The 13,150-nt window shown below is 42.8% G+C and overlaps 1 protein-coding gene across 1 annotated transcript in view; it reads left to right on the top strand.

Annotated features, from left to right (window-relative positions):
• LOC135092548 (discoidin domain-containing receptor 2-like) overlaps positions 1–13,150 on the top strand; it is a 77,197-nt gene that overhangs the window by 42,892 nt on the left and 21,155 nt on the right. Inside the window, exons 12-16 of the mRNA XM_063991164.1 lie at positions 2,523–2,639; positions 3,143–3,345; positions 3,816–3,908; positions 10,904–10,976; positions 11,014–11,049. Coding sequence (XP_063847234.1) covers positions 2,523–2,639; positions 3,143–3,345; positions 3,816–3,908; positions 10,904–10,976; positions 11,014–11,049 — 522 coding nt within the window. The remainder of the gene's footprint in view (positions 1–2,522; positions 2,640–3,142; positions 3,346–3,815; positions 3,909–10,903; positions 10,977–11,013; positions 11,050–13,150) is intronic.

Raw genomic sequence — 13,150 nt, 5'->3', positions numbered from 1 at the left:
GGGGTGTGGGGGTGGAGGTATGGTTTATGGGGGTAATGTAAGGAGGGGTGACATGCATTGAAGTGTTGTGTAGGGGTGAAAGAATGAGTTTAGGGGTGTGGAGGGGTGAATTTAGGGGTGGAGGGATCTGTGGGGAGTGAGTTTGGGTGTGCAGGGATGTGGAAGGCTAAGGCTTGGGGATGTGGAGGGGTGTAAAGGGTGAGTTTAGGGCTGTGGAGAGGGGTGGAAGAAGGTGTGTGGGTGAGTGGTTTGGAGGTAGTGGAAAGGTGTGGAGGGGGAGATAGTGGAGGGTGTGTGGTGGTAAAGAGTGGATTTTTTTTTCTTTTGTGTTGTATTGTGGAGGGTAGGGGATAATGTGGAGAAACGAGGAAGTGGAGGTAATGTGGAGGGAGAGAAGGAGAGGAAATAAACTGAAGGGGGAAGAACAGGGTGAGGTAAATGTGGAGAAACGCGGAAGAGGAGGAGGTAATGTGGAGGGGAAGCAGGAGACGAGGTAATGTGGAGCGGGAAAGTGGAAGGACGAGTCTGTGATGTGGCAAGGGGGATGAACGAAGGAATTAGTTAATGAATGAATCTTTAGGTCCAAATTAAAGAAAACTGAGACGCTTTTTAAGGGAGACTTTAAAGATTTAGGATTTTTTAATGTTATATTTTTAGATTTGACTACTAGAATCCCTTTTTAAAAGTTACGATATTAAGTTTAATCTAGTGGTGAATTAAATTAGACACGATTTTTTTTTTTTAGGATTTAAGGGAGCTATGATATTTTTAAGGGAAACGATTAAGAATTTAAGGATTTTCATGTATTTTTGTAGATTTTTGGACGCTTTAAGTAGCAAATTTAGGTTCATTTTAAGTTAAAATTTAAGGGAACAGTAACATTTTAGTATAATTTAAGGGAACAGTAATATTTTAGTACTATAAGAGAAACGAAATACTACTACTTACACTACTACTACTACTACTACATCACCACCACCACCACCACCACTACAACTAATTAAAACAAGTGAAAATCAAATGACAGAAAGAAAATAAAATAGGTGGGTCTTAATTGATAACACAGGTGAACACAGTGACAGGTGGGAGGGGGCAGGTGACAGGAAGCCAATGAGAATAACAACAGAACCAGGTGTAGCAGGACGGACAGGTAGACAGGAGGGAGGGTGGGGGGAGGATGGGAGTGTAGAGCTGACAGGTAGAGAGGGGTGAAAGGTGAGGGGTGAGGAGAGAGAGAGAGAGAGGGAAGGCTGTGAGGGGAGACTAATATGGAGAGAGAGAGAGAGAGAGAGAGAGAGAGAGAGAGAGAGAGAGAGAGAGAGAGAGAGAGAGAGAGAGAGAGAGAGAGAGAGAGAGAGAGAGAGAGAGAGGTAAGAGGGGAAGAGAGGGAAGGATGCGAGGAATATAAAGAGAGATGGGTGGGGAATAAGAGAAGAGAGATAAAGGAAAGGAATAGACAAAGCGAGGAAGAAGAATGAAGACAGTAAAGAGAAAGAGAGGGAGAAGAAAAAGGTTAATACGAAAAGAGGAATAAGGGAAGAAAGAAAATAGACAGAGAAGAGCGAAAGAGGAAGAAGAAAGAAGAAAGAAGGAGGCAGTGAAAAAAAAGAAGAAGAGAGGGATAAAGAGAAAAATAGAGAAAAGAGGAAGAGGGAGAAAGAAAGAGACGGGGAAAAATAGGATTAGTAAGAAAATGAAAATAAGAGGAGAGGGATAAAGAAAAAAAAATAGATGGAGAAGAGAGGAAGAGGAAGAAGGAATGTGACAGTAAACAAAAACAAAAGAGAAAGAAGGAAGGAAGGAGATGAGGAGAACAGTAAAGGAAGGGAAAAAAGAGATAAAAAGGGGAAAAAAGAAATGAAAAGAGGGACAAAGGAAGAAAAAAATGATTAAAAGATGAAAAGAGGAATAGAAGAACGAAAAAATGAAAATAAATGAAAAAAAGAATAAAGAAGGAAAAAAGAGGAAACAAAAGATGAAGAGAAGAATAAAGGAAAATAAAAAGAGACAGAAAAAAGGAAAGAAAAGAGATCAGAAAAGGAATAAACGAAGGGAAAAATAGAAAAAAAGGGATTATCAAAAGAAAGAGGGATAGAAGAAAAAAGAAAATAGACAAAGAGGAGAGGAAAGGAAAGAAGGAAAGGAACAATTAAAGAAAAAAATAGAAAAGAGTCAATTGAAATAAAAAAGTAAATAAAAAGGTTAACGAAAAGGAAAAAGAGAAAAATAAAAAAAGAAGAAGAGAGATAAAAGAAAAAAACAGGCAGAAAAAATAATTAGAGAGAAAACGAAAGGAAAAAGCAGGTTGATAAAAGGGTTAAACAGAAGGAAAAAGGAAAGTAGAAGATAATAGAAAACAAAGAAAGGAAAAAAATAACAGTTTGGTAAAGGATTAACGAGAAAACAAAACTAAAATCAGGAACAAAAGAGTTAAAGAGGAAACGAAAGGAAAAACAGGTAAAAAAGATGTTAAACAGATGAATTAGACAGGTGTGGGTGACTAATTGCCATCTCTTTTGCAGGTACACATCGGGGAGGTTCCGGCCGTGGCAGGGGAGGCAGGGGAGGGTGGCGTTGGGGGCAAGACGGGGGCCAGACAGGTGGTGCTTGCCTCGCTTAAACCTGACGCCATCCCGGAGGTGAGAGAGAGAGAGAGAGAGAGAGAGAGAGAGAGAGAGAGAGAGAGAGAGAGAGAGAGAGAGAGAGAGAGAGAGAGTGTGTGGTGTGTGTGTGTGTGTGTGTGCGCCTGTCAAATTTACCGTCAGTCTCTTTATTTATTTACGTCAACAATAATCGCATTTCTCTCTCTCTCTCTCTCTCTCTCTCTCTCTCTCTCTCTCTCTCTCTCTCTCTCTCTCTCTCTCTCTCTCTCTCTCTCTCTCTCTCTCTCTCTCACCACCCATCACCTACCCTCACCTTCCCCTACCCCCAATCCACCTCCCCTCAAAACCCCATCATCTTCTCTCAATCCCCAATACCTTCCTAACCTCCCCATCACCCTCACCCCCATCACCTTCCCTTACCCCCACCCCCCATTAACACTCCCCACCAACCCAACCTACACAAAACCATCCCTAATTTCCTCCTAACCCTCCCCATCACCTCCCCTCCCTTCACCCTCCCCTCACCCCATCCCCCACAGGTAAGGGAGGAGGGGTGGCGGCAGGCGCAGCTCCTTGCCACCCTAGCAGAGCCTCACCTTGCGGGGCTGGTGGGCGTGGTGAGCCGCGACGACCCGCTGGTGCTGGTGCTGGAGTACCTGCCGCTGGGGGACCTCAACCAGTACCTCAGAAGACACGTCCCAGACACCACGTCACCCAGGCTCAACCACATGCGGCCCATCAGGTGTGTGTGCGTGTGTGTGTAGGGGGGAGGGAGGGGTAGTGTCGGTTAACGTGTGTGTGTGTGTGTGTAAGAGGTGATCTGGCCAAGGGCAAAGTTAGATTAGGTTAAGTTGGGTTATATTAAGGTTAGGTTAGATTAGATTAGGTTAGGTTAGGTTAGGTTAGGTTAAGTTAGGTTAGGTTAGGTTAGGTTAGGTTAAGTTAAGTTAGGTTAGATTAAGTTAGGTTAGGTTAGGTTAAGTTAGGTTAAGTTAGGTTAGGTTAGGTTAAGCTTAGGTTAGGTTAGGTTAGGTTAAGTTAGGTTAACTTAAGTTAGGTTAGGTTAGGTTAGGTTAGGTTAGGTTAGATTAAGTTAGGTTAAGTTAAGTTAGGTTAAGTCAGGTTAAGCTAGGTTATGTATACTTATATACTTCCTATAGAAATTAAACCACCATTACTAACACGTGCACACCTGTCCTCTCACCTGCACAGCTACGGCTCCCTCATATACATGGCCACGCAGGTCGTCGCCGGGATGAAGTACCTGGAGGCCCACAACATCACCCACCGCGACCTGGCCACGAGGTGAGGAGTGGTGACTGCTGGATGGGTCAGCACTGGGGAAGGCAGTGTGGGGGAGTGAAAGAAGATGTGTTGATGTGATGATGATGATGATGATGATGATGATGATGATGATGATGATGATATAGATGGGGTTTGATTTGGTTAGGTTAATTGGTTAGATTGATTTAGGTTAATTGGTTAGGTTAGGTTAGATCAATTGGTTAAGTTAGGTTAGATTAAATCATTCCAGCATCATGATTTATGGTTTAGATCTTAGAGGAGGCCTTAAGTTAGCTTACGTTAGGTTAATTTGGATCAAGTTGGGTCAAGTCATCCTTAAATTAGGTTAGGTTAGGTTAGGTTAGGTTAGGTAAGGTTAAGTTAGGTTAGTTTAAGCCATTCCTGTAATCATTTAGAGTTTAGACGTGGCCTTAAGTTAGGTTAGGTTAGGTTAGGTTGATTCGAGTCATCCCCAGGTTAGGTTAGGTTAGGACACGTTAAGTTAGGTTAGGTTAAGTCAGGTTAAATTAGGTTAGGTTGAGTTAGGTTAGACTAGGTTAGGTTAGGTTAAGTTAGGTTAGGTTGAGTTGGGTCGAGTCATCCCTGGGTTAAGGTAGGTTAGAATACGTTAAGTTAGGTTAAGTTACGTTGGATTGAGTTATGTTATATTGGGTCAAGTCATCCCTGGGTTAAGGTAGGTTATGTTAGGTTAGGTTTGTGTAGGTCAGTGCATTCAGTGTCATCATTAAGAAGTCCTGAGGAGAAAGTGTGGTGCTTGTCAGGCCCTTGCGGTGCTACACTCTCCTCCGGCTTTTCTTCTTCCTCCTCTTCCTCTTGTTTCTGATCCCCCCCCTCTCTCTCTCTCTCTCTCTCTCTCTCTCTCTCTCTCTCTCTCTCTCTCTCTCTCTCTCTCTCTCTCTCTCTCTCTCGCTTCCTTGTTCCCTTGTGGAGTTTCTGTTTCTCTCGTAATCTTCTAATAAAGCTTTTCTGATTCTCTTTCGGTAATAACGCTCTCTCTCTCTCTCTCTCTCTCTCTCTCTCTCTCTCTCTCTCTCTCTCTCTCTCTCTCTCTCTCTCTCTTTCTGTTGATATTTGACTTATTTTAGGGATTTCAGGGACTTATTTGCTTTCGAGATTAATTTTTTTAGGGATATTTGAATGAGTTATTTCTTGTTGTGATTTTCAGGGTATAAAGTGTTAAGAGATTCAGGAATTTTAGGGAATTTTATTAAAGATTTGGGGATTTTAGGGATCTCAGGGAAATTGCATTGAGCATTTAGAGAATTTTATTAAAGATTTAGAAATTTTAGGGAATTTCATTAAAGATTCAGGGATTCTAGGGAGTTTTATTAAAGATTGAGGATTTTTAGGGAATTTTATTAAGGGTAAATTTTTTTTTAGGGAATTCAGGTTTAGAGTTTTTGAATGCCTAGGGAATAAAATGTCAGGGAAATAAGGGAAATAAGGGGAAAAAAACAGTAAGAGATCATGTCGTTTAGGGAATCTAATGACCTGAAAAATTGACTTTCTAGGGAAAAAAATAAGGGAATTCAATTTTAAATCAACTTTTTTCCCTCCTCCTCCTCCTCCTCCTCTTCTTTCCTCCCCTCTCCTGATCAAGTTCAAGTGGAGGGGAAAAAGAGGGGAGAGAAGTAAAGGGAGTAAAAGAGGAGGAGGAGAGTGACAAGCGGAGAGAGAAAGAGGAGAAGGAGGGAAGAGGGAATATATGGATGATGAGAAGAAAGAGGAGGTCGCGAAATAAAGAAGAGAAATAAGAGAAGGGGAGAGGAGAGGAAAAATGGAGAGGGCAAGGGAGAGGGAAGGAAGGATGTGAGGGGAGAGAGAGAGAGAAAGATGACAGATGGAGAGAGAGAGAGAGAGAGAGAGAGAGAGAGAGAGAGAGAGAGAGAGAGAGAGAGAGAGAGAGAGAGAGAGAGAGAGAGAGAGAGAGAGAGAGAGAGAGAGAGAGAGAGAGAGAGAGACTAGGAAGATAAAAATATTTCCAGATTAATACTTAAACACACGGACAAACACACACACACACACACACACACACACACACACACACACACACACACACACACACACACACACACACAGATGACAGAAGATTCGATTCCTCTCATCTCAGATCAGAGGAAAACAAGACGATCTGATCCCTCACTTCTTTCTATAATCTTCTTTATGTGTGTGTGTGTGTGTGTGTGTGTGTGTGTGTGTGTGTGTGTGTGTGTGTGTGTGTGTGTGTGTGTATGGCAGATGAAGGCAGAAAGTCAGAGAGAGAGAGAGAGAGAGAGAGAGAGAGAGAGAGAGAGAGAGAGAGAGAGAGAGAGAGAGAGAGAGAGAGAGAGAGAGAGAGAGAGAGAGAGAGAGAGAAACAGGGAGAGATAAAGAGAGGAAGAGGAAGAGGATCAGAAAGAAGAGGAAGAAGAGGAAGAGGAAGAAGAAAACTTGGAAGGGAGGAAAGAAAGTTTGAAGATAAAAGATGTAAGGAGAGAGGAAAGTTTTAAAGAGAGAGAGAGAGAGAGAGAGAGAGAGAGAGAGAGAGAGAGAGAGAGAGAGAGAGAGAGAGAGAGAGAGAGAGAGGGGTGAGGGGGAGAGAATGTCTTACGGGTCAGACTTTAAACACAAATAGTCAATAACAGACTCTCTCTCTCTCTCTCTCTCTCTCTCTCTCTCTCTCTCTCTCTCTCTCTCTCTCTCTCTCTCTCTCTCTCTCTCTCTCTCTCTCTCTCAAGGTTTCTATCCTCTTATAAATGCAACTGAAAACTTTGATTACATTTGCTCTCCTCATGATCCCCTCTCCCTCTCTCCTTCGCCTCTCCCATTTGTGCATTCCCTCTCCTCTTCTTTCCTTCTCCTTATCTCCCTCCCCTCTCCTCTTCTTCCTCTCTCCTTGTCTCCTTCCTCTCTTCTCAAAGTTATCCTTATCTTCATCTTCCCTACTTCTCCTCCTCCTCTCTCTCTCTCTCTCTCTCTCTCTCTCTCTCTCTCTCTCTCTCTCTCTCTCTCTCTCTCTCTCTCTCATCTACTTCCCCTCTTCGTAAACTTATTCATCCTATCATTTTCATCGTTCTCCTTCTCCTCTTCCTCCTCCTCTTTCTCTCTCTTCTCTTTCCTTCTCTTCTCTTTCTTTAGTTTCTCTTCATGTTCTTCTCATCTTTCCCTCTTCTTAAACTTATCCTTGGTATCATTTTCCTTCTCCTTCTTCTCTTTCCTCTTCCTCATTTTGTTTTCATTTTCCTTCGTCTTTTTTTCTTTCTCCTCTTCTCAGAGTCATCCTTTCATTTTCACCTTCCTTCTTCTTCTTCTTCTCTTTCTTTTTCTTTTTTCCTTTTCTTTCTAATATACTTTTCTTTTCTCCTTTTCTTCCCCACTCTTCATCTTCCTCCTTTTTTTCATTTTCTTCTTCTTCTTCTTCTTCTTCTTCTTCTTTTTCTTCTTCTTCTTCTTTTTCTTCTTCTTCTCCTCCTCCTCCTCCTCCTCCTCCTCCTCCTCCTCCTCCTCCTCCTCCTCCTCCTCTTCCTCCTCCTCCTCCTCCTCCTCCTCCTCCTCCTCCTCATCCTTCTCCTCTTCTTCTTCTTGTAGTTCGTCTTCCTCCTCCTCGTAAAATACTCTCTCTCTCTCTCTCTCTCTCTCTCTCTCTCTCTCTCTCTCTCTCTCTCTCTCTCTCTCTCTCTCTCTCTCTCTCCATCTTTCCCTTCCCTCACCTTTCCCCTCTCCTTTCCCTCACCTCTCCCCTCTCCCGTCCCCTCATCAATCTGCAGTGAGTGAGGGGAAGAGGAAGCCGAGGGAAGGGGGAGGGGAGGGAAGGGGATTGATGGGGGACGCCTGACAGGTCTTCGAGGTGAGGTGAGGGGAGGGGAGGGGAGGGGAAGAGAGAGGAAAGGATAAGCGGTGAGGGAAGCAAGGGGAAGAGAAGGAAAGACGCGGAGAGGTGAGTGGAAGGGAATGGAAGAGGGGAAGATGATAGAAAGAGGGGAATAAGAGGGGAGAGGAGGATGGAAAGAGGGAAGAGGAGGATGGAACAGAGGAAGAGGGGAACGGAAAGAGGAGGAGGGAAAAAGGGGAATGAAGGAGAAGTATGGAGAGGGGATAGAAGGAGGGGAAGAGAGGAGATAAAGTGAATGACGAAGAAGAAGAGGAGGAAAAGAAAGAGAGGAAAAGAAAAATCAAAAGAAAGGAATATAGGAATGAAAAAGAGGGGAATTGGAGAAAGTGAAGAGGGGGGAATAGGAAGAGGGGGAAAGGAGGATACAAAGAGAGGGATAAGAGGGAGAAGAGGGGGGGTGGAAAGAGGGGAGGTGAGGGGAGAGTAGAGCTGAGTTGTGGTTACTATTAATATGAATGAATGGCTGAGGGGAGACGAGGGGAGGCGAGGGGAAGCATGGTGCTGATGTAGTGCTTACCTGATGCTGTGGGGCCTCCAGGAACTTAGAATTAATCTCCCCTCACTCATCTCTCTCCCCCTCACTCATCTCCCCCTCACCTGTCTCCCCTTTTTCTCTTTCCTTTTCGCTCTTTCTCCTTTCTCCTTTCCTCTCTCTCCTACTTCCTTTTCCTCTACTTTCTTTCTCCTCTTTTCCCCTCTCCTTTCTTCTCTCTCCCCTCATCTTTCTTTTCCCTTTTTTTCCTCCCTTTCACTCTTTTTCCCTCTCCTTTCTCCTCTCTCCATCCTTTCCCTCCGTTCATCTCTCCTTCCTTTCTCCTTCTCCCTCTCCTTCCATCTCTCTCCCCTCACTCATCTCCTTTCAAATCTCCTCCATTTCCCTCTACCTTCCCTTCCTTCTCCTTCTCTCACCCTTCATTCATCTCCCCTCATCTTTCTCCCTCCCTTCCTCCTTACTTGCATTTCCTTCTCCTTTCTTCTCTCTCCCCTCACTTATCTCCCCTCACCTTTCGCCTCCTTCCCTCTTCCTTCCCTTACCTCTCTTGCATACCCCTCTTCCTTCCCCTCTTCTTTCCCCTTTCAACGCCTCCCCTCTCTCCTCACTTTCCCTTCTAAGTTATGGCACAAGACTTCACCTTACTAGTGCAAAACTCAACCTAACCTAACTTTACGTAACATAATCTGACTTAACTTAAGCTGTCCTAACGTAACCTAACTTAACCTAACCCACCCTTAATAGTCCAAATCTTTATCTAACTTAGCCTAATCTAACCTAACCTAATTCAACCTTCCCTAACCAAACCTATCCTAATCTAATCTAACCTAACTTAACCTAACCTAACTTAGCTATAAAATTAATTAAAGAAAAAATAAATCACTACTTAGAGACTTGTAAAATAATCTAGCAAACCTAACTCAACCTAACCTAACCTTACCTAACCTAACCTAACCTAACCTAACATAATCTAGCCTAACCTAACCTAGCTATAAAATTAATTAGAGAAAAATTAAATCGCTACTTACAGACTTGTAAAATAATCTAGAAATCCTAACTCAACCTAACCTTACCTAACCTAACCTAACATAACATAATTTAACCTTACCTAACTTAACCTAACCTAACCTAATCTAGCCTAACCTAACCTTCCCTAGCCTAACCTTATCTTACCTAACCTAACCTAACCTAACCTTACCTAACCTAACCTGACCTTAACCTAACCTAATCTAGCAATGCAAACACAAGAACACAAGGGTTGGTACAGGGAGCCAATCAGGCCTACAACTCGGCAGTCCCTGTAATAACATGCCAGCCTCTATCCATCTGTCATCCCTTCATACATTAACCTAATCTTTACGTTCCTTATTGACGCGGCGCTAACAACCTGATTACTAAGTCTCTTCTTGTCTTCCATCACTCTGTTTGGAAGGGTCTTAACCTAATCTAGCCTAACGTATCATAACATAACATAAAAGTAGCTAAATCTATCTTAATACTAACGCTAATTTAACTAAACCTATCTTAATCTAAGTAAACCTAATCGAACTTAACCTAACCCAATTTTAATCAAACATGAGCAAACCAAACCTAACTAGCACAACCTAACCTAACCTAACCTAACCTAGCCTAGCCTAACCTAACCTAACCTATGTCTAATAACTCTAGCTTTCCATCCTCTTAACGTAACTTAATAATCTAACTTAATCTAAAATAACCCAACGGAATCTAACTTTTAACCTAACATCACATAACCAGTTTCGTATTCTTTATGAAACGAAACTGAAGCTTTTAGGTCTACACTCCTTCGAGAGGCGCAGGTGAAGAGGAGACCTGATAGAAGTCTTTAAGTGGTATAGGGTTATAACAAAGGGGACGCACGCAAAATTCTTATGATCAGTAAACAGGATAGAACAAGAAATATTGGGTTTAAACTTGAATAAACTAGCCTTAAGAAAGAGATAGGAAGAAATTAATTCTCAAATACAGCGGATGATGAATGGAATGGGCTCAGTAATCAGGTTGTTAGTGCTGAGTCATTAAGGAGATTTAAAAGATTAGACAAATATATGGATGGGGATGAGAAGTGGAAATAAGTGGGCATATTTCATACAGGGACTGCCACGTGTAGGCCTGATGGCTTCTTACAGCTTCCCTTATGTTTTAGCCTAACGCCTAACCTAACCTGACGTAACCTAACTTAACCTAACCTAACCTAACCTAACCTAACCTAACCTAGCTTAACCTAACCTAACCTAACCTAACGCCTAACCTAACCTAACCAAACCTAACCTAGCTTAACCTAACCTAACCTAACCTAACCTAACCTAGCCTAACCAAACATAACCTGACCTAACCTAACCTATGACTAGTAACTCTGCCTTTACGTCCTAACTTAATAATCTAACTCAACCTAACCTAACCCAACGGAACCTAACCTAACCTAACATCACATAACCAACCCAACTAACCCAACCAAACACTCACCTTTCCATCTTAACTAACCTAACCAAATTTAACCTAACGTGACATGAATCTACCTTAACCAAACCAACCCAGATTTAACGTAGCAAAACTCAACACAGTACTACTAACACTACTAACACCCCCCCCCCCTCTCCCCCTCTTCAGGAACGTGCTGGTGGGTCCGGGCCAGATGGTGAAAATCAGCTGTCTGGGTTCCTGTCGCTCCCCTGTACGCTGGTGACTACTACAGGAGCGAGGCGCATCCCAGCCCCCTCCCCGTGCGATGGATGAGCTGGGAGTCTCTCTTCCTGGTGAGAGGGCGTGGGGAAGGGCGTGAAGGGGGCGAGAAGAGAGAAGGGAGGGTAATGAGAGAGTGAAAGGAATGAAAGAGGGAAGGAAACTAGGTGGAGAGAGAGAGAGAGAGAGAGAGAGAGAGAGAGAGAGAGAGAGAGAGAGAGAGAGAGAGAGAGAGAGAGAGAGAGAGAGAATCAGTGAATAAAACAAACAGACAAATGAACCATATTTAATAAGCAAACCAAGAAAAGTAAATCAAGAAAACGAGGAAGAAAAGATGAAAAAAAAAAATGAACGAAGGGCGGTGTGTGTGTGTGTGTGTGTGTGTGTGTGTGTGTAATCCCCAGCCTCACCTGTTCGCCCCATAAGGTGTCTGATAATCTCACATTTACCTGCCCTTTCATAATCCACGCTCCGGAACAGGTAAATCCCTCCTCCTCCTCCTCCTCCTCCTCCTCCTCCTCCTCCTCCTCTTCCTCCTCCTCTTTTCCTCATTTTCCCTAACCACAATTACACACCTGCTTTTTATTAATTAGCTTCAGTTGATTGCAAATATTCAGGTAAATCAGATGAATCTTCCTTTATTTCCTCCTTTATTTATTCTTCTTACTTCTTCCTCCTCCTCCTCCTCCTCCTCCTCCTACTCCTCCCACATCTTTCTTTTTTCTTTCTCTTTCGTGTCTTCTCCGTTTCTGCCTCTGCTTCTTTTTTTCCTATTTCTTCTTCTCTTACTTTTCTGTTTCTCCTTTCCTCCTTTCCTTTCCTCTTTTTTTCCGTTTTGTGTTCTCTCTCTTTCTACCTCCACTATTTTTCTTCCTTATTCTTCTTTTCTTTTATTTCTTTCTTTCTCTTGCTCCTTCAAACTCCTCTCTTCTGGCACTGTTTCCTTCTTCTTGCTTTTCCTCCTTCTTCTTCCTTCTCTCTTCTGTATCTCTGTCTACATTCTCTTTATCTTTCCCTTCTTCTCCTCTTTCTCTTCTTTTTTTCCTTCCCTTTCTTCTTTAATCCTTTCTTTCTCTCACCTTTTTCTCCTCTTACATCTCCTCTTCTTCTCTTTCCCTCCACACTCTCTCCCCCTCTTCCATTTTCTATTTTTTCCCCTCCTCCTTCTTCATCCTCTTTTCTCTTTCCCTTTTCTTTCGTTCATCTTTCCTTCCATTTAAATCTGTTGTCCTTCATTTTCTCCTTCCTCCTCTCCTCTCCTTCCTTCCTCATTCGTTCATCTCTCTCTCTCTCTCTCTCTCTCTCTCTCTCTCTCTCTCTCTCTCTCTCTCTCTCTCTCTCTCTCTCTCTCTCTCTCTCTCTCTCTCTCTCTCTCTCTCTCTCTCTCTCTCTCTCTCTCTCTCTCTCTCTCCCTTCTCCTTCTCCTTCATCTTCTCTTCTCTTTCCCTTCTTCCTCCTTCATTTCTCCTTCATTCTTCATTCCCTCCTCTTTAAGTTCTCCTCTCCTTCCTTCCTCCTTCCCTCATCCCTACCCCCTCTCTCTCTCTCTCTCTCTCTCTCTCTCTCTCTCTCTCTCTCTCTCTCTCTCTCTCTCTCTCTCTCTCTCTCTCTCTCTCTCTCTCTCCCCTCTATTCACACCTGGGTTTCTTAATTGCATACAGGTGATAGGTAACGGTTGATCTTAATTAAGGGTATTTAAAGCACGGGTAATCTAGGGCCAGGTATGCACACACCTGTCTTACCTGTGTTTTTCTCTCCCCTCTTTAAGTGAGTGTAATTAAGGTGTCACATTTGTTGCTCTCTCTCTCTCTCTTTCTCTCTCTCTCTCTCTCTCTCTCTCTCTCTCTCTCTCTCTCTCTCTCTCTCTCTCTCTCTCTCTCTCTCTCTCTCTCTCTCTCTCTCTTTACTATATTTTTTTTTGTTTTTTTGTTCTTTTTTATTTTTTTATTTTTTGCATTTTTCTAATTGTTGATTTGCCTCTCTCTCTCTCTCTCTCTCTCTCTCTCTCTCTCTCTCTCTCTCTCTCTCTCTCTCTCTCTCTCTCTCTCTCTCTCTCTCTCTCTCTCTCTATTTTTACTATATATTTTTTTTGTTTTTATTTATTTTTTATTTATTTTTTTATTTTTATTTTTTTCTGATTGTTGATTTGTCTCTGTTTATCTTTCTGTCTGTCTG

The sequence above is a fragment of the Scylla paramamosain genome, chromosome 40 (genome assembly GCF_035594125.1).
Source record: "Scylla paramamosain isolate STU-SP2022 chromosome 40, ASM3559412v1, whole genome shotgun sequence".
Classification (NCBI taxonomy): domain Eukaryota; kingdom Metazoa; phylum Arthropoda; class Malacostraca; order Decapoda; family Portunidae; genus Scylla; species Scylla paramamosain.
The sequence above is the reverse complement of the archived record's forward strand: the minus strand, read 5'-3'. Positions and strand labels throughout refer to the sequence as shown.